The 22,155-nt window shown below is 36.7% G+C and overlaps 1 protein-coding gene across 2 annotated transcripts in view; it reads right to left on the bottom strand.

Moving 5' to 3' along the window:
- The window catches only part of GCFC2 (GC-rich sequence DNA-binding factor 2), a 48,063-nt gene extending 26,541 nt beyond the window's left edge, over positions 1-21,522 (bottom strand). The window contains exons 1-9 of one of the 2 annotated variants that reach the window (XM_002811854.6): positions 21,145-21,522; positions 17,120-17,248; positions 12,805-13,029; positions 11,795-11,892; positions 6,827-6,942; positions 4,862-5,048; positions 2,594-2,717; positions 1,218-1,299; positions 550-662 (exon numbers count right to left, since the gene is read on the bottom strand). In XM_002811854.6, the coding sequence (XP_002811900.3) occupies positions 550-662; positions 1,218-1,299; positions 2,594-2,717; positions 4,862-5,048; positions 6,827-6,942; positions 11,795-11,892; positions 12,805-13,029; positions 17,120-17,248; positions 21,145-21,415 (1,345 nt within the window). In that variant the 5' untranslated portion in view covers positions 21,416-21,522. Of the gene's footprint in view, positions 1-549; positions 663-1,217; positions 1,300-2,593; positions 2,718-4,861; positions 5,049-6,826; positions 6,943-11,794; positions 11,893-12,804; positions 13,030-17,119; positions 17,249-21,010 lie in introns of both variants that reach the window. The other variant, XM_054547999.2, reaches the window with a different exon arrangement.
- Between the last annotated feature and the right edge of the window lie 633 nt (positions 21,523-22,155).

The raw sequence follows: 22,155 nt of genomic DNA, 5'->3' as shown, positions 1-22,155 counted from the left end.
GCTATATGCAGAAATGCATTAATCTCATTTTACCATTGTAGCTATCTTCCACACCATATAGATATAGCCTACTTATTTACAGACAAAACAATATCAAATTTAGGGAGGTCAAGAAATTTGTCTAAGATTACACAGAAAAAAATCTCTCTTAGAACCCAAATTTATTTAAATCCAGAGCCTAGAATTTTTCAACTATATGCATCTTATCTTCTCATCATGCTAAAAAGTTTCACCAAATTCAAATGTTTTAAGTTAAAAATGACAATATAGAAAGTATGTGTGGTAAAGAAATGAAGATGTTCATTAGTAATTGGAGAACGTCTAAGAGAAAAAACTATGAAGATGCAAGAATACTCACAATATTCCTTCCTTCGTTTTACTCCATTTTTTCAGAGAAAAGAGTCTTACAGAGGAAAAATGTGTTTCATTTTTCCTGAATTTACCCAACTGTTTTATATAGCTTATGTACTTATTAAGGGCAATCCCAGCAAAGTGTTTCTCACCATTTCAAAACTCAAACCATGATATATTAAAAACTTGGTAACTGACCTTGGCTTTTTTGGAAGTCAATCATCTCTGCTGAAGGCAGTTCATCATCACTAGATGTCCCTTCCTGATGGTTACAATTCCCAGAAAGCACCCTTGCTTGTCTTCTTTTGGTCCTATATTTTGCAAGAAACCAAAAATAAACAAAAAGTAAATAGTTCTTGCTGAAAATAAATGCTTAAATTTTTTTAACCTCTTGCTGAAAATAAGTAATTTTATCATTTATTTTAAATGGCCAGAAATACACTATCATATCAGCACACAATTTTATTAATATTTTTGACATTTTTAGTTTCATTAGTTTCAGTTGGTGGTTCTGCATTGTTTGTTTTGTTTTGTTTTTTCTTATAAGACATTCCCATTTAGGACATTCCCATGGGCTAACCAGATTCTGAAGAGGGGGTAATTATAATTAGGACCAGTTTCTAGTTACAAGGAATTCCCAGCCTGATAAATGTCATTTTACCCATTCCTTTTAATTGATCCAAATACACCAATGTGTCTTTAAAGCAGTCAAGGATGGTTTTACTAAATTTTGTTTTTCTATTATTCTCACAAATTAATAATGTATATCAGGTATAGTTAATGACATCATGTGGTTAATTATATTTAAGTAGTGAAAAGTACTTGCTCAATGATGCTTTCTTTAAATCTTCACTTTATATAGGTACCTTCGAGATTCAATCTCTTCTAAAATCCACTGAGTTTTTTCATCTACTGCGACGTTTCCACTTGTGGATGTCTCATCTTTGCCTGTTAATAAATAAAATTGACTTCATACTACAAATTCTCATAAGAAAAAAGTAAAATGCTTTGAAAATAAAGGTAATATCATGGATGTGTAAACATATATGCTATGTAAATACATAAATATGCTTAAATTTTGCAATTAATTATGCAATGAAATTTCAATGTTAACTCTTTATTGCAATATTAACAGGCATGAGGTTTGTTAGCCTAAAAATGTATTTTGGCTGGTGAAAATCTTAGCCTAAAAATGTATTTTGGCTGGTGTACTTTTGCTGTTGTTGAGAACAGCAACAAAGTTCTACCACAAAGTTTCGTTTCCTCATATTCTTTTCCAGTAGTTTTTACCAGTTTTTTTCCATAGCCAAATGCAAGAAATACTGGCTTTACCAATACAGGAATCCCCCCTAATCTTCAGGGGATACATTCTAAGAACCCCAGTGGATGCCTGAAACTGCATATAGTACCAAACCCTATTTGTTTTTTCCTCTATATACACACCTATGATAAAGTTTAATTTATAAATTAGGCACTGTAAGAGACTAACAATAGCAATAATGTAGAAAAATGAAAATAATATATTAAGTTATACTAATGTTGGGTATCTCTCTCTCAAAATATCTTATTGTACTGTACTTATTCATTTTTGGACCATTGTTGACTGAAACTGTGGAAAGCAAAACTGCAGATTAGAGGGACTACTGTATTCTATTCACATTATTTCTTATTTTAATATGTAATACCATTATTTATGATCCACTAAGGGTTGCATGTTTCACTGGAAGTCACTTTGCCTTTGCATTTACTAGCTACTTGGTATGGTCTTTCACTATCTCCTGATAGCACCTTAATCAAAGGAAGATATCTCTGAAAGCACAAAATCAATGCGAAAAAAAAAAAAGGAGGCATCCATATTTTATATAATGAGATCTTAAAGATAAATCTCTATTGAAACTCACCAGAACCAATATGTAAAAGGGCTCTGAAACTACGAAGTTAGACTTCTGACAGAGTCTACAGAATTATGTGAACTTGTCTCAAAACATTCTCTAAATGGCTATGTACATATTCTGTCTGAAACAGTAAATAATTGGAAGTTATGTTTATTTTTTAGTCTTGGACTTAATTTAAAACATTCTTAAGTCCTATTTCTAAATGTTTTGAGTTTTTGGAAGTTGGTGGGTAAAGGGTTTGTGGGAAAACACATGAAAAACATGTTTATAAAAATAAAAATATTTTTATTCTTCACATAATTTAGCTTAATGAATAATAAATTGTATTGAACATGAAAAACACTAACGTGATAATTGTTGTAAATACGTTGATTCATGTTTTAATTCATCTTGCCTGCGTTTCATAAAGGTCATAGCTTGTTTTAAAAGGAGTGCATGCATGGATGATTCTATTTCTTGGATGTTGATAATCTGAAATACACATATAAGTAACATTTTGCAGGTCATCGATAATGAAATATATATATATATACACAAAAGTAATATTTAGAAGATACATAAGCATATTTATATGCTTAATTCTCAAAGAAACATTCCCAATACTATCATATCTCAAGTATAAAACACTGTGTGCAACAGACCTAGCTGCCAATACTTTTAATATTAAAAATCAGAAAATTGACTTAGTCTACAGGAACTGTTATAATTATCAGAGATAGATAAACTAAATGGGGGCCAGGTGTGGTAGTTCATGCCTGTTATCCCAGCACTTTGGGAGGTGGGCGGATCACCTGAGGTCAGGAGTTCAAGGCCAGCGAAACCCCTTCTCTACTAACAATACAAAAATTAGCCAGGCGCAGTGGCACCTGCCTTCAATCCCAGCTACTCAGGAGACTGAGGCAGGAGAATCGCTTGAACCCTGGAGGTGGAGGTTACAGTGAGCTGAGATCACACCACCGCACTCCAGCCTGGGCAACACAGCGAGGCTCTGTCTCAAAAGAAAAAAAAAAAAAAGAAACCAAATGGGATGGAGTCAGGAACATGCATTAAAGTTTGAGATAGAAGATTTTTTTTTGAGACAGAAGAATTGGAAAAAATGAAGGGTACAGATGTTTTCACAAGCTGAGGGTGTGGAAAGTAGGTGGGGGCACTCAAAGCTGGTGAAATTTGAAAAATTGGGGAATGGAGAAAAACTAACCAGAGACAGGTAAGTAAGTTGTGATGTGATACAGAAATGAGACTAGTTGAAATCGAAACTCTCATATTTTGGGGACCAACAATTCCTCTTACTCCATTGATACTCCACAGCTGCTGCTATGAATACATTAATGCACAGGCTGACAAAATTTTAACAGTATAATTTTTCAAGGGTGAATGAAAAAAGAAAATTACATTGTAATAAATACTTCAGAAAGTAACTACCAAGTGATAGTAGAAGATAGCCAACTTAAAACAACAATTGGGACAAAGCATCCCATTGTTTAGCAACATTTTAATTATAAACAAAAAATAATGTGGGCTGAGTGCGGTGGCTCAGGCCTATAACCCTAGCACTTTGGGAGGCTGAGACAGGTGGATTGCCTGAGCTTGGGAGTTCCAGACCAGCTTGGGCAACATGGCGAAACCCTGTCTCTACTAAAAATACAAAACATTAGCTGGGTGTGGTGGTGCATGCCTGTAGTCCCAGCTACTTGGGAGGCTGAGGCACGAGAATCACCTGAACCTAGGAGGCGGAGGTTGCAGTGAGCTGAGATTGTGCTACTACAGTCCAGCCTGGCTGACAGAGCAAGACTCTGTCCCCCTCACCAAAAAAATAAATAAAATAAAAATAACAAAAATAATGTGGAAAGTAGAGAATAATTTATTGAAATGGTTAATCTATTTTTAAAAACAGACAAATGAAGGCCTGCCCCAATGTAAGAACCTAGTATGCATAAAACAAAAACTAAAAACAAAAATTTCAAAACATCTGAATGTTGAAAGAAAAACCATTACAAATTCAAAAGACAAAACTGGTAAGTTCACATTAAATAGGATAAAGCATTAAAAAATTTTAAGCTATAAAGAATTGTTCATACTCTAACAAAACTAGAAAAGAAACAGAAAAAAGTCTCCACTAAGAACCACAAAGATAAAAGGGCAAAAACAAGAAACAAATAATTCACAAGAAGAAAACCAAAGAGTTTGCTTGAGATCAAAATATGATATGTAAAAACACAATCCATTTATTCCTAATCTAGTAAACTAATAAAACTGGCACAATCTTTCCGGAGGTCAATTTTGTTTCATAAGCCTTATGTTTCATAAGCCTTAAAAATATTTAGACTTAATAATTCATTTTATTTGACTTCATTTTCAAGGAATTTTCCTTAAACAGATGAAATTGTAACAAAAATTTATATACAAAATTTTATACAATGTTACTTATAATAATAAAATAGTTGCAAAAAACTTGAATATCCAACATTAAGAGAATGCTTACTATCATCTTATTTCAAAAATGTGTAGGAAAAATACTAGAGAAAAGTATCTAGTTGTGAGATTTAGACTTTTCTTAATTGCATAAGGGGTCTTCTCCAAAAAAGGAAATGATATAAATAAATATTGATATGTACCTTTTCATTAAGGCAGTCAATTAAATTTTCCACATAAATTTTCATGCTTTTATAGAATTTACAATTTAGAGCTTGATTTGATGAACTCTCTAGGTTCTGGATGGTACTCTTTGAGCTTTTGACATCTTGTACATATTTTTCATACTCCCTCAGGTGTGAGCGGTGAGTTTCCTGTAGTAATGTTAATCTAAATAAATAAAATAAAAATTAGTTTATTTTTCAAACTCTTTTAAAAGTAGCAATCTAATGTAAATATTTTCAAAGACCACCAAGGAAACTGACAATCATATAAATCTGGGTTTATAGACTAGATAAGCAAAGAACACCACAATAAAAGGGAACCCTTTAGCACTGGCTTAGGCCAAATATTCTCTCTTCAAGTTTTCTTGCATTTGTCTTTCAGAATCTTTCTTTGCTTTATATAAAGGAGCCAGTGAGAATTAAGAAATTAATCAAGATAATAATGTATAGTAGGCATTATTAATAAAATGTTTTAGTTAAGTAGAATATTTTTGACTATAGCAGTGAACTTATAAGTAAATATTATATGGAAAAAACTAGGTACAGAGCAGGGTATATAATGTCCTTTTTTGTATAAAAACAGGGGAATATATAAGTATATACGTGCTTGTAAAGATATACATATAGACCATTTCTGGAAGAAAACATAAGAAACTGGTAGCAATGGTTTCCTCTAGGGAGCGTGGTAATTTACTTTGTTCTGTATATCCTTTCCACTGGTTATTTTATTTTTTAACAATGAGAGTGTATGGTCTTTTTAAAATAAAAAACCTAGTTAATAAAAAATGAAATGTAATAAAGTTATCCAGATAAAATAAAATGCTACGATAAATCAATGATCTGCTGCCTCTTTTTTATCCCTCATGCAAGGTTATCTTTGTATTCTAGGGGGCTGGCAAACTACCAGTCCATCCTTTGTTTTTATAAATAAAGTTATATTGGAACACATACATGCTTATATGTTTACATATTGTCTATGGCTGTTTTCATGCTGTAACATAGAGTTGAGCAGTTACAACAGCAATCATCTAGCCCTTAAAGCCTAAAATATTTACTATCCAGCTTTTTACACAAAAAGACACTTGCTGACTCCTGTTCTAGATCAAAATGTCCAACAGAGAAATATTTAAGTAAATTATGATATAACAACTATATGGACAAACATGATAGTTTTTTAAAAAAATTAAAGGCTATTTGGTAATATAGAAAAATGCTTATAATCATATTAAATAGAAAAGTAGAATTTTGTATTTACTGATTTTAACCATGTAAAATATGTTATAACGACTAAAAAGATGTATGGTAGTCACCCCTTAATCATGGGGATAGGTTCCAAGACCCCCAGTGAATGCAAATAATACCAAAGCCTATATATGCTGTTTCTTCGTTACACATACGTAACTATGATAAAGTTTAATTTATATATTACATACAGTACACCTGCACTCTGGGGCCATTATTAAGTAAAATAAGGGTTACCTGAACACAAGCACTGTGATACTGCAATAGTTGATCTGATAACTGAGATGGTTACTATGTGACTAACAGGCTGCTGGCTCACAGAGCAAAGACATGCTGGACAAAAGGATGATTCTTGTCCTGGGCAAGATGAAGCAGGGCAGCTCGAGATGTCATCACACTACTTAGAACAGCATGCAATTTAAAATATATCAATTGTTTATTTCTGGAATTTTCCATTCAGTATTTTTGGACCATGGTTTCACCACTGATAACTGAAACCATAGAAGGCAAAAATGCAGATATGGGGGGGACTACTGTATACAAAAATGAAATAAATTGTGTTAGTATGATAACACAGGAGATCCTTTTCCCCCCTATAAGTCTGTTTAATATCAGTACTTAATAATCTAAAAGAATATAGTGCTGTATCTTTAGTATTAAATATCTAGGACAAATGTAAATTTCAAAATGAGTATTGCTCACCTAGTATTTAACTGCTTCTTTATAATTTCTAAATTTACTGGTGGAAATGAAATGGAAGTATCAAATTTCTTCACTTTTGAAGATCCACTGCCACGGGAAAGATCTATGTCTCTTTCCTAAAAAAGTAAAAATAGATTTTTACAAAACCATTTCATTTACCTTTGAAACATTACTAGCATGAAAAGGGACTGGATGATCCAAGGTCTCTTCAAGCTAAAAAATTCCATGTCTTTGTAATTTTTCATGGTCCCAATAAAATGTTTTTAAATTCAGTTTTAAAATTTAGAAGTTTAAATTCATATTTAAGAAGCAAATTCTAAAAATTACATTTTTAAAAAAGTTTAGTTTTGAAGCTAATTTTGGTTATGGTCTAATGTACTCTCAGAAAGTCACCCAGTTTTTTAAGAAACAACAATCCTTCATGAATATTAATTTGTGGAGTAGACAGACCTGTCTGGCTGACCTAACACCTATTTCCATGATAGAAGTACCTATTTAACTCCAACTCCATTCTAGTCAATGAAAAGTAAATGGAAGTCTGCTGGAGGGTTTGTAGGTAAAGTTTTTACTTTTCTTTAAGACATTCTTTTTTTTTTTTTTGAGATGGAGTCTCATTCTGTCGCCCAGGCTGGAGTCCAGTGGCACGATCTCGGCTCACTGCAAGCTCTGCCTCCCGGGTTCACGCCATTCTCCTGCCTCAGCCTCCCGAGCAGCTGGGACTACAGGCGCCCGCCACCAAGCCCGGCGAATTTTTTTGTATTTTTAGTAGAGATGGGGTTTCACTGTGTTAGCCAGGATGGTCTCGATCTCCTGACCTCGTGATCTGCCCACCGTGGCCTCCCAAAGTATTGGGATTACAGGCATGAGCCACCGCGCCCAGCCAAGACATTCTTATTTGGGTTTTCTGTTCCTTGTAAAGAAATGCACTCCTAACATATATCTTATAACATGGTATATTTCACATTAGTGTCCTCTGTCTAATCACAGCTCCTCCATGCTTGGAATGTTCAAAAGATCCTGAAGAACCTCTATTTTACACAAAGACACATGAAGAAAACTGACCAGATATTTAGCCAATTTCACTGGCTTAGCTATTCTTTTTATATTTTCCATGAAGCATCATCTTTTGTCATTTCAGTTCTCACCAAGCCTCCCATCCAGCTCTACGCATACCTACAAAATCTCCAAACACTCTTGATATTTTGCAGTCAATGACCCATTCAAATATCACCACTTCTGTAAATGCTTTCTCAAACTTCCTCACTTACCTTCCCTCCTATAAAACTGACCACCCACTTGCTCCTTTGTGCTACCTCAGGACCCTGCACAGAGTTCTGTCACAGAACCTGTAGGATTTCACTATAATTGTTTTGTTTAGTTGTCTCCTTTCCTGCAAAGGTTGTACGTCGTTGTAAGTGGCCATAGCAGGCTAATGGTGACCCCATGAAAACATGTTCTCATTCATGTTCATGTTCATTATATGGCAAAAGATGTAGTTAAGACTTTGAGATGTGGTGCATATCCTGGATTATCCCGATGGGGCCTGAATACAATTACATGTACCATCCTAAGAGATAGGGAATTTTGGGACACAAGAGAAGAAGCAGATGTGAAGATGCAACAAAGAGAGATGTGGCCGCAAGCCAAGGCATGCCAACAGCCACCAGAAACTAGAAGAGTCAAGGAATGGATTCTCCTCTAGAGTTTCTGGAAAGGGGGGCTGCTCTACTGACATTTTGATTTTGGACTTCTGGCCTCCAGATCTCAGAGAGAATAAACTTCTATTGTTTTAAGCCACCAAGTCTGCAGTAATTTGTTACAGGAGCCACAGGAAACTCATACAGTGGCAAATGGTAGATTTTCAATGAAGGAATCAGTAAATGTACTCACATTAGCAATAAAAATGAAAATCAAGTAACTGTGAGATTCCATTTTCACCAACTATACTTGTACCTGAAGAGGGCAAGATTATGGTAAAATATTCCCATGATATTGGCGACATTACAGATTGAGCTAAGTTTTCTTTAAATGGCAATAGAGAAAAATATACTAAGTGCCATAAAAATGTTCATCTCTTGATTAATAATACAACTCTTGGCAATTATTACAAAGGAATAGTTCAAAAACACACATCTGAACAAAAGAAAGGAGAGGAAGAAAAATAATTAAATATTCATTGATTCTTATTTGTTAATAAAAAAAAATCACATTGCAAATAACCTAAAATGTCCAAAATGAAGAATGGTTAAGATTATGATTCAGTGACTCCAGTGAATATTATGTAGCTATTAAAATCAGTTGTTATAACAATATAAAAACAAGAGAAGATAATTTATAATATGTCAAGCAAGGAAATCAGAATTCAAAATTGTATGCATATTGTGGTTCTTAAACTGTGTGCAAAGCCATCCTAGCAAATTTAAAGGGGTGTAGTGAGACATTTTAAATTTTTTAGGGAAAAACCGTAATACTCAACATCTGTTGGACTACTAGCTCTTAGTTCACAGTTACATTAGAATGTGTTCCATATGGCCAGACACGGTGGCTCATGCCTGTAATCCTAGCACTTTGGGAGGTTGAGGTGGGCAGACTGCCTGAGCTCAGGAGTTTCAGACCAGCCTAGGCAACATCTCTACTAAAATACAAAAAATCAGTCAGGCATGGTGGTGTGTACATGTAGTCCCAGCTACTCAGGAAGCTGAGGCACGAAAATTGCTTGAACCTGGGAAGTGGAGGTTGCAGTGAGCCGAGATCATGCCACTGCAATCCAGCCTGGGCGACAAAGAGAAACTCTGTCTCAAAAAAAAAAAAAAGAATGTGTTCCATTCCTTTTGATGAAGTCATATTTGTGGAGCTGGGTTTTGGGAGGATGCTATGATAAAAACAAGTATTGTGTGAACATCAATATGGAAGTGAGAGTGACAGTATCCAATCTGATTCCAAGGTTTGAAAAGTCATGCAATGCCTAACAGGAACACACATCTCATTAGTAAGGAATTTTGGTTATTTAAAAATAAAATAAAAATGTTTTGCCTTCAATTTATCTGTATTATTTTTTCCAAATGGTTAGTTCTAAGGACATAAATTGTATAAAATTCTTTGAACTACTTAATAAATAGAATTGTTTGGTACTTCTTTTGGCTTACGAGTATCATGATAAAATTACCAAGGCACTAATGGCTCCATGAATGAGAAAGTTTGGGAACCTCTGATGTATACTATGATTGCAATTCTTGATCTCATAGAGCTTATATTCTAGCAGCAGACCCAAAGCCCAAATCTAGGACTTTTAACCCCAAGTACAGTATATTTGTTAGGTTTCAAAGCTCACTACTTGTTTAAACTTTACATTCATTCATTCATTCACTCATTCATTTTTAGTGACAGGGTCTCACTCTGTTGCCCAGGCTGGAGTGCAGTGGTGTGATCATAGCTCACTGCACCCGGAACTCCTGAGCTCAAGCGATCCTCCCAGCTCAGCCTCCCAAGTTGCTGGGACTATAGGCACGTCCCACCACGCCTGGCTAGTTTTATTTGTTTTTAGTAGAGCTCAGGTCTCACTGTGTTGTTCAGGCTGGTCTCAAACTACTGGGCTGAAGTGATCCTCCTACCTTGGCCTTCCAAAGTGCTGGAATAACAGGTGTGAGCCACTGTGCCTAGCCAAATCTAGGCTTTAGCATTGTTTTTTGTTTTTTTTTTTTCTTAAATGAGACAGGGTCTCACTCTGTCACACAGGCTGAAGTGCAGTGGCATGATCTTGGCTCACTGCAGCCTTGACTTCCTGGGCTCAAGCAATCCTCCCACTTCAGCCCCCCAAGCAGCTAGGACTACAGGTGTGTGCCACCATGCCTGGCTAATTTTTGTATTTTTTGTAGTGGCAGGGTTTGGCTATGTTGCCCAGGCTAGTCTTGAACTCCTGGACTCAAGTGATCCACCTGACTCAGCCTCCTGGGCTTTGGTTTCTGATACTATTTTTAGCGCTTCATCCCACCCTACTGTATTGTACCAAGACCCCTATTGTTGGATATTTACTTAGTTTGCATCTTTTAAAAAATTAAACACAAAATTATATTTGTGTATGCAGAAATGTAAGTTACGTATCATAATATAGGTATAATGTGTATAATATTTACCACAGGGTTCACTACAATAAAAAGTTATATGAGAAATCACATAATGAGATTTACTATATAAGTGATAATACCTCTATTCACCAGATTGCTATGAAATCATTAAGATGTAGTCGAAGTAGATATACCATTGTGGTGAGATGTCTCTATTATATTGTGAAGTGAAAAAAACAGTCTCCAAAGAGAAAATTGGATATATTTGTATTATACAGAACAGGTGTTTAAAAGTAAAACTTGAGGTCTAAACTTTACTTTTAAGCACCTGTACAATATAAACTGTCAATTACTATAAAATTAAAGATTAAAAAAATAGTACCCTCAAGTGGAAGGTATTTATAATCTAGTGGAAAAGTAAGATAATATGCACAGTGTAGTGGGTTGAATGGAGGCCTCCCAAAAGACACATCCATGACATAATCCCTGGAAAGTGCAAACATGACCTTATTTGGAGAAAGAGTCTTTGTGGCTGTAATTAAATGAAGGATCTTGGATTATCTGAGTAGGCCCTAAACCCAATGACAAGTATCCTTATGAGAAAAACACACAGTAGAGACATGGAAAAAGCCATGTGAAGACAGAGGCAGAGAGAGGAGTTATGTAGTCACGAGCCAAGAAACACCTGGAATGACCAGAAGTTGGAAAAGGCAAGGAAGAATTACCACTCCCCACAACCCCCCAGGGCCTTTGGAGGAAGCAAGGTGCTGCCAATACCTTGACTTCAGATTTTGGCCTCCACACTGTGAGAGAATAAATGTCTGTTCTTTTGAGTCACCAAGTTTGTGGTAATCTGTTATAGCAGCCACAGGAATCTAATACACATGGTATAAAAAATGATTACCTCTATGATTTTAACTGCTTTCCTCATTTGCTGTTGTTCCCAAGTATCTTGTTTTTCATCTTCCTGACTTTCTTCACTTGTTTCTTCATTTCTGCTTACTAGCGGAAAAAAAGTTCACATGTAAACATTTAATATTTTTCCATTTTAATTGCAGCAGCCAAAATTTTTTGAGCTTATTATACTAAGGCTTAGCACCACTTGACGTGTTATTTATTCTTCACAATAATTCTGGGAAGAAGGCACTATTATTGCCCTCATTTCACAAATGAGGAAATGCAAATATTGGGAGGTTAAATAACTGTCTTAGGACTATGTTGAAGCTGGAAGCTGGATCCTGGGATCTGACTCCATAACCTGCACTCCTATCACCAAACTGTCCCACTCAAAACACTACAGCCCTATATATGTAAAAAACGAGAAAGAATGAAATGTTTGGTTTTTCTTATCAAAGATCTCTCAATTACTACCTGAGAATTCAAACACTTAAAAATAAATTGTAAGGAATTAAGTATTTTTCTGAAAAAAATATTATTTAAACTTACAAAAACCTTGGTCAAATGCATATATCATAAATGAGAAATATGAAAACAGTCCTTTAAGGCTTAGTATTATTGGTAGAGGAAATTTTTTATTACAGCAGGGAAGATTTTAATACATGACATCTAAAATCTCTATAGATGCTTCCATGTTAAAAAAAATATATTTATAAAGGTAAAAACGATCGTTTTCAATGTTTTGAAAATAAGATACTGCACATTTTTTTTAACCTGTCCAAAAACATCAAGCGGGGGGTCAGGCATTAATAAACATTATTACACATACTCCTTGATAATAACATTTTGATACAGATACATCTTTTAGAGGTCATAGTATCATGGACCAAATCGATGTTAAAAACCATTATCAACACGCTAAAATGTGAGACAGCATATTACATTTTTTATGGAGATTCTCTCATATTATATTCTAATAAAAAATACCCTAATCTTCATATATTGGTAAATACATACTTGATTCCTCAGCCATCCTTTGTCTAAGTGTTTGTGGTTTTAGAGTAAATGGTATTCTTTTCTCATGGTCATCAGGCTCACTCTCAGGGTCGTCTTCACTCTCTCTCTTCATACCAGAGATGGAGGAGGTATGTTCTACATCCAAAGAAATATAGTCATCTTGGGCCCTGGCCAATTCACGTTTTCTGCGGGCTGCCTGAATAAAAGCTGCATCTGGGATCTTAACTGAAGGAAACAAAGAGGAGGACACTAAAAACCAAAGACCAATGTAAGTAAATATTCCTCACATTTAAGAAAATGAAAAAAGCACCATTTTCCTAAATTATTTGCTATTTTGATATATGAATGTGACTTTAATAAATGGCTCAAAATCTGTATCAGCAAAGGAAGAAAACTTAATAGAGATTAAATACAATTTAGAAAAATCAACCAAATCTAGAAGTATCAGAAAATATACTGAAACTGCTTCATTTTATCTTTTAACTCTCTTACTCATCAGGTACTGCTCGCTTTGTTGAGGGGTGGCTATTTCTCATTTCTGGAAGCTCTGAGATTGTCAGCGCAGGGATGTGGAGAGGGCTGAGTGTGGTGTTCCCCAATCAGTGAGAGCTACAGAAGTTAGAAGGATCGATGACAGACCAGTCTGACTTACCAAGTAAGAGAGATACTACACTATGATGTCCTCTTTCCCTCCTACCCACACTTAAAAGAAATCAGAAACATACTACAAACAGTAACACAGCAAAGCCAAATTAGCCTCTGCGGCTCTGTAGTGAGCCCCACGTGAATAAACATGAGACATTCAGAAGTGTAAAGAAAATAATCAGGTTCATTTACCAGGTGAAAAATTTTAAATGACAACTCCTAAGAGAGCCTTATCTTATTTTTTTTTCTTTATTTTGTACAGCATAAACATCATTAGCATAAACTCTTCCAATTTAAAACAAGTTTCTTCATGCATGATCTAAGGTGAAATTTATCTTCATTCTGGAAAAAACAGTTTCTCAAGAAAAATACTACATTAGAGAAACGGCGAGAGAAATTTTCACCATTTTAAGCATTTCAAACTACTAAAAAGATATCAAGCTACTGAGGCTGAAGTGAAATTTTCTAAACTTTCCCACAAGTTGACCCAAATTCTTTGAGAAATAAACAGAAAAATGCCATGTACTTGGAGATGCACAAAAGCTCCAATGTTTGAAACAAACAAACAAAAAAAGAGAAAGATTTTAGAAATCACAGACCAATATGCTTGACATCAGCCCTAGGGAAAATTAAAAGTCCTTGAGTGAATCATGAAGCAATAAAGAAATCACCAGAAGTCAATAAATATTCGTCAAGAACAAGTAATATAAAATGAAGTGATGTGCTTTTTTATAGATTAGTAATCATTTATAGACTACCGTCAGGGACATGATGAAGGTCAGGTGTCTCTTCTTCCTCCCAAAGCATTTAAGATTCAAAACCATCACAGCAGGTTATAGTAGCAATTCTCAACCCTGGCTACACATCAGAGTCACCTGAGAAGCTTGACATACCCAGGCCTCTATACCAGTGATTCAGATGTTGATCTGAAGCAGAGCTGAGCAGAAGTATGTTTTTATAGCTCCCTAGAGGATTTTAATGTGCAGGCAGGATTAAGATAAGACATTTAGGTTCAAATACTCAAGTGTATGGATGTGGACACAAATACTTATTTTGGAAGTGATTTTCCTGCAGATGACTTGGTAGGGTTTAATTAGTAAGTCACAAGCAATGGGACACACTAGTAAGATATCAGTGCTACATAAAGGTAACTGCTCAAGTGAAAATAAAGAAGTAAAAGATCAAGGAAGAGTATTGCATCTGTCCTGTTTCTGCATATTCAATACCTCGTTCAAGGGTTCTCACACAGCAGATGCTGGGCAGACATGGGATGAATCAATAATGTCAGCATATTGTTCAATAATAAATACATCATGTTTTTACAAACTTATAACTTATGAATAATTCTTCACATATATCATCCTATCTGATATGCAATCATCTAGGGCTGAGAGGTAAATTATCACCTTCTATTAGTAACAAGTAGTCTGTGCTAGAAGAGCTATTTTGAGCCTGTTATTCCATCAGAACACAAATAAATGCTCTTCTTCCACATGCCAGCCCTTAAAATTAACACATTCCTCCATCTTTTCTTCTCCAGCCAGTAAGTCCTTTGAACTTTCAGGTGTTCCTCACAGGACAAGTTTTCAATTTTTAATCAGCGTTTCTCAATGGAGCATGGGGGAGGGGCAATTCACTGTGCTGAACTGTTGTGCACTCCTGTTAAGACACTTATCATCCCTTGCCTCTAGGGCAGTATGTGCCAGCAACAACTCAACTACTATAATCATTTAAATAATCCCATACATTTTCAAATGCTGCCCTCTCTCCTTAGGTGGGGGCAGTGCTGCCAACACTTTACAACCACTGCCTTATCCTGTTTAATCCACCATCTTTTTTCGTTTGTTTGGTTTTGAGATGGAGTCTTGCTCTGTTGCCCAGGCTGGAGTGCACTGGCATGATCTCTGCTCACTGCAACCTCTGCCTCCCAGGTTCAAGCAATTCTTTTGCCTCAGCCCCCTGAATTACAGGTGCATGCCACCATGCCTGGCTAATTTTTATATTTTTAGTAGAGCCAGGGTTTCACCATTTTGGCCAGGTTGGTCTCAAACTCCCGACCTCAGGTGATCCATCTGCCTCGGCCTCCCAAACTGCAGGCATGAGCCATGGCACCTGGTCTAATCCACCATCTTTTATAGTAGCATTGTTTGGTACAGTAGCCACTAGCCCTATGTGAGTATTCAAATATAACTAAAAATTCAATTTCTCGTCTCACTATAGCCACATTTCAAGAGCTCAACAGCCACTTGTGACTAGTGGCTACCATACGGACAGTGAAGATAGAAAATTTTTCCAAACCACAGAAAATTTTACTGAATAGCACTGTATCTAGAATCTAGACAAGGCTTCAACTGTTTACTAGATTTCAGTTCTTAATACTGGCTTAATCTCTTAGTATTTCTGTACCTTGTGGACATGGAGAAGAAACAAAATTACAAGGTTACAGAACTACTGGTTGTTGTTATTTAATAGGCTAATAAAGAAGCACTTATGGCCAGGCGCGGTAGCTCACGCCTGTAATCCCAGCACTTTGAGAGTCCAAGGCGGGCAGATCAAGAGGTCAGCAGATCGAGACCATCCTGGCTAACATGGTGAAACCCCATCTCTGCTAAAAATACAAAAAATTAGCCAGGCGTGGTCGCCTGTAGTCCTAGCTACTCAAGAGGCTAAGGCAGGAGAACGGCGTGAACCTGGGAGGCGGAACTTGCAGTGAACCCAGATCGCGCCACTGTACTCCAGCCTGGGCGACAGAGCAAGACTCCATCTCAAAAAAAAAAAAAGAAGAAGAAGCACTTATTACTATATTACAAGCGTCATAAAATATATTTTAATAATTTTATTTCAATATAATTTGTTTCCTTTACAAAGCTATGTATTTTACTTTATTTTCTCAGAAGGGACCTTAGGCTTTACTAGACTGAAAAAGGAGTCCACGGCACAAAACAAGTTATAAACCTCTGTAAGATACCAGATAAATATTTTTGACTTTGCGGGCCATAGGGTCTTTGTGGCAACTTCTCAACTCTGCTGCTGCAGTGCAAAAGCACCCACAAATATTAAGTAACTGAAAGACTGTGATTGTGTTTTAATAAAACTTTGTTTACAAAAAACAGGTAGTGGGCCAGATTTGCCAACCCCTGAACTAGACTGATCTTTCTAAGACACAAAAACATTCATGTCATCTGTATAAAATTTTCAGTGGTTCCCTAAGCCCTGTATAATCTGACTCCAACTTCTCCTTCCTGTTTTCTTTTCCTTAAACTCCCAACCAAATACTTTCAGCCAAACAGAGCTATTTTTAGCTTCCTGCACATATTACATACCTTCCCTAGAGTTTCGGATATGCTATATCCTATACCTGAAACATCCTCCCTGACAAATTCTTACCATCCTTCAGGTATCAATGTCAATCACCCAGTATAGCACAGTGATTAAGAAGAATACAGGCTCCAGAACAAACTGGGTTTGAATCCTAGCCCTGCTACTTATAAGCTGTCTGACCTGTGCATGTTAAAATGTAATAAAAATGAGCAATTTTGGCACTCTGACAATCATCATTAATGATCTACTTGCCCCATATGTCACTAGAGTTTGTTATGTTATTAATAACTATATCAAAAACACTATATTAAAAATAAAATTCTTAACCAAAATCATACAAATTACTAACCTGTTGATGAAAGTTCTTTTTCTCCAAGAGAGCTAGAGCTGTCAGAAGACAAACCCTGATCATCCTTACTTTCTGAGGAGTGATGTATTTCATCCTCTTCATCTGTGGACACATCAAGGGTTCTGGATTCTAATAGAACATTTTAAAAATATAACAAAAAAGAGTCAAAATAATGGAATTAATAATTGAAATTCTGAACAACACATGGCATATGTATAATATGGTGTTTTAATCCTAGTCCACATATTAAAGTAGACATACTGATCTTCCTCCAACTTTCTGTCTTTCTTAAGCAACTGAATGATCTACTAAGTGTACAAAGACCCTATTTGTATTATCTAGGCATCTAATAATATATTTCCAAAAGTACGCAATGAGAAAAGGGAAGGAGGCATTAGAAAAAAAAAAAGAGACAAAAATTGAAGTAATATTTAGAAAAGTAATGATTGTGAATAAGTAGAAAAGAAAAATATTTAATGTATACTATGTACTAGGCACATTGAAACCTGTTTTACATGACTTACTTAATACCTGTAATTCTATAAAGTAAATGCTATTTCTGATGAGTTCACTAAGGTTGAGAGGATAAAGAACACCAACTCGGGAAGTGGAGAAGCAGGGCTTTCAACCTAATCCCAGCCAACTTCAGAATTTAGGCTCTCTTTATAGTATGCCATATTTCAATGGCTGGTGGCAAGAAATATTGTAACGAGCACTTTGGTCAAAATTAAACCATGGGTCCATCTTTTCAATGCATGATTTGGGAAGGTAAATAGTCTGTTAAATTCAATTAATCTGTTAAACAAAGATAACATCAAGATAAAACCCACAGAGGTGTTGTGAAAATTGAATGAACAAAATAAAGGAATTCTTGACATTACTGACGAGAAAGGATTTCTTAATCCACAATAAATTTGCAATCTTTATGAGTACCCTTAAAACATAAGATTACATAGTACTCATTAATTTTAATTTCCTACCTTAGTTAGAAGACCTACATACAGTTCAAAAAAGGCTGGAGTAAAATCAAAATTTAAAACACTAAAAAAAAATATAGCTGCAGCTCACATCTTTCTTAGATATTATCATTTATGACAACCCATATCTGTTTCCAAAGTGGATTAACACCAAAGCAGTGGGTCGTAAAGCATGGTTTATCAATCCGTGGAGGTCCTTGAGACTCTTTCAGAGAGTTTGTGAAATTAAAACTACTTTCATCACAATAACATGTTATTTGTTCTTTTTACCATGTTGACATTTATATAATGAAGTAAAGGCAGTGATGGGTAAAACTGCTAGGCCCTTGGCATGAATGAATCAATTTGTAGTAGCAGTTATGGTATTTTTCCTTACCTCACTTGGCAGAAAAAAGCCAGTTGCTCTTCATGAAGTAATTAAAAAATTGTTATTTTATTAAATTTTGACCCTTGAGTACACATGTTTAATATTCTTTGTGACAAAATCAAAGTATTCATAAGGCACTTTTGCTGCATCTTGAAATGCAACAGCTGCCTTAAGGAAAAGCATTTGTGTGACTGAGTTGCAAGCTGAACTAGACACTGTTTTTAAGAAACATCACCATTTTACTCGAAAGAATGACTAACAAACTGGTTATTCAGACATGGCTATCTGACAAACATTTTCTCAAACACGAGCCCAGTTGTGCCTATCACTTCCAAAATGAGAGATTTCAAGTGAAAATTGAGATTTTGGAAAACTTATATTCTCTACTGTGAACCTAACAGCTTTCCAATACTTAGACTGATTAATCAGTGGTAATAGTATGATTTTTTTGGTATTGTACAATAAAATGCTCCAACATTTGCAAGATCTGCAAACTCAGCTAATGAATACTTTCCAAATAATGCAAGATGTTACCAATTGTTCACGAGTAAAAGATCCAAAGTACAAAACAGAACAGAGTTTTAAGGTAAGAGCACCCCAAATTTAATCATATGGTTTAAGATTCCATTTGGCAACTTTTTTTTTTTTTTTTTTTTTTTTGAGATAGAGTCTCACTCTTGTCACCCAGGCTAGAGTGTAGTGGCACAATCTCAGCTCACTGCAACCTCTGCTTCCCCGGTTCAAGTGATTCTCTGCCTCAGCCTCCCGAGTAGCTGGGATTACAGGCACCCACCACCATGCCTGGCTAATTTTTGTATTTTTAGTAGAGATGGGGTTTCACCATGTTGGCCAGGCTGGACTCGAACTCCTGATCTCTTGATACGCCTGCCTCAGCCTCCCAAAGTGCTGGGATTACAGGTGTGAGCCACTGCGCCCGGCCCGCAACTAACTTTTAAGAAGGGTTAGTTTATTACTTGTTGAGCTGTGTTATACTAAAGCACAACACCCTCAATGATCTAAAAAGGCTTAACCATGTATCTGTCAGAGGCTGTATTTTCTTCAAATACTTCAACCAAAACAAAATAGCATCACAGATTAAAAGCAGAAACACCTATGACAATTCATCTGTCTTCTATTAATATTTTGCCAGACATTAAAGAGATCTGTAAATTGAAAACAATGCTACTCTTCCTTTTTTGGGGTAATACTTTTCAAAAAAATCTTACTTATCCTTACATGTAATAGATTTTTTGTAAGTGAATTAATAAATTTTATTTTTAGTGTGATAAGTATTGATAGGTATAACCTACTGAAACAAAAGCTCTTTGGAATCCTTAATCATTTTTAAGAGTCTAAAAGAGGTCCAAATCTCAGAGTTTGAGAATCACTATTCTAGAAGGCAAGAGAAAAGGAACTCCCGACTTCATCTACAAAGTTTAACCAGAAAGCAAATATAAAAGGTCATGAAAACTTTAGACAAATAGAAGGTGACAAGAAAGATCAAGAAATCACGAAGATCATAAACCTGGAGGACATTATGTTACATGAAATAAGACAGACACAGAGAGACAAACACCACATGATCTCACATGTGTAATCTAAAAAAGTGGAAATCAGAAATCACAGAAGCAGAGAGTCAAGTAGTGGTTAGCAGTGACTGAGGTTGAGGGTAGTTGGGGAGATACTGGTCAAAGGGCACACATTTTAATTAGACAAGAGGAATTCTATTCTACAACACGGTGACTAAAGTTAATAACAATGCATTGCATACTCGAAAATTAGTAAGAGTAGATATTAAGTGTTCTCACCACAAAAAAAAGTAAGTACCTAAGGTAAAGCAAATGTTAATTAGCTCCATTTAGTCACTGTAGACACATTTCAAACGTCATGTTGTACACCATAAGTATATACAATTTTTACTTCTCAATAAATTAATAAAAATCACTTTAATGAGAATAAAAAATAATAGGAAGATTTTAGATCTTAAGACTAACCAAAAACCGTATTCCTCATTAAGCTACAATTCAAACTCTGAGCAGCACATTTTATTTAAACAACTTTATGCTGCCTTACACCTGTATTTAAGAACTCAAAGGTACTTCAAAATGACGACACTACATTTAACACCATTACTGGTACAATCTACAGTGTCATGAATCTCTATCATGCTTCTTTGTGTTGTATCTATTACTATCTGTTTTTGCAAATAACTGGTGAAAAAGGAAAACAAGCAAAGGGGAATCTCCCAAAACCTAGATTCTTGTACTATTCTGGCTAAATGTTTTCAAAAAAGATAAGTTGGTCAAGTGTCTAAAAGGTACATATAACTTCTGCCTACTTAACAGTATTATAAATTATTGAACTCTGTTGTGACAATTTAGGTTCTTCATAAACTTTGATAACCGTGTTAGTTGTAACTGGTGGAGTCATCTAATGGCGAAAACGAAGAGCCTCCCAACTGTACAAGATTGTTTTATCTCCCCCAAGGAGTCCAAAAGGTAGATGCAGATAGCGGGCGAGTGCTCGAGCTGTTTTCTCGCTCACTACCTTCTGGACTTAGACTCAGCATGGCTGGCGGTCGGCAGCAAGTTATAGAACCCCCAGAGAAGGATCCAGAGACCCTGCGGCCCCTTCCCGCCCTGTGCCGTCACCTCCCCGCTTCCCCGCGTCTCCCTGGACACCTGAGCCTTCGTCCGCGCGGGGAGCCGCTTTCGCGGCGCGCCGGGAGCTCGCCCAGACCCGGCCCCGGCCCCGGCCACGAGTGCCCCGAACCCGGTGGGGCCGTCCCGCCACCTGCGCGCGGCCTCCTCCAGAGGGCGGCCCTTCCTCTGCAGAACCCGGGGCCGGAAGTTCCCTCGGCGCCCCAGGCTCAGCAGGCGACTCCTCGGCGCCGTCGCTGTCGCTGGAATCGGCCGCGCGCTGCCGAAAAGTCCTTTTCGGCCTGTGAGCCATGGCCGAGGCCCGACCGCCCGCCGCCCTAGGACCCGGTGAACCGCAAGCCGGAGCTTCAGTGCCTGCCCCCAGAGCGCGCTCCCGCCTCGCCTGGCCGCCGAGTGCGCGCGCCCGTCCCGCCAGCCTTCTGCTCACCGCTACTCTGTTTGCGCCTGCGTGCTTTGCCTCCCTGGATCTGGTAGGCCGAGTTCTGTTCTGGGCCCTGAGTCTAGAGAGTTTGCAAAGCATTCCCTTTGCCAGGTTAGGTTGCGTGGACTGACACCTAGAGATTTTCACGGCCTCTCCAGTCTGAGTCCCACGGAGAGCAGAACTCACGTGCTCTCCTTGTGCAAACCCCATGCAGAAATCAAGCGTTATGCTTTCCGTCCTGGACTGGAGCCAGATCCGTTGTCTTTTACTTTCTGGAGAGAGTGCCCCCTCCAACCAAGATTTTAAACAAACGAAACTCCAGTAGTGTGAGGCTCGGGGTAGGAGGAGATGCCTTTGAGAGCAAAACCGTAAAGTCTGTACATAAACAATGCATGCAGACTAGCAAAAATCAAATGACTTCTCCCAGGCAGCAGGGCTTCAAGAGAACCTGGTTAAATGTTTTCACCCTTAAAGAAACTATCTAAAAACAAAAACAAGGCTATTGTCTGAGGCAAATTTGTACTATATTCATCAAGCTCTGTCTACTACTGTATCTGTATGGTAGAAATACTATATAATGTTGAGCTACTGCACACCTGTTATCAACTCCA

Source organism: Pongo abelii, chromosome 12 (genome assembly GCF_028885655.2).
Source record: "Pongo abelii isolate AG06213 chromosome 12, NHGRI_mPonAbe1-v2.0_pri, whole genome shotgun sequence".
In the NCBI taxonomy this organism is placed as follows: Eukaryota; Metazoa; Chordata; class Mammalia; order Primates; family Hominidae; genus Pongo; species Pongo abelii.
This window is presented reverse-complemented; position numbering and strand designations above follow the sequence as displayed.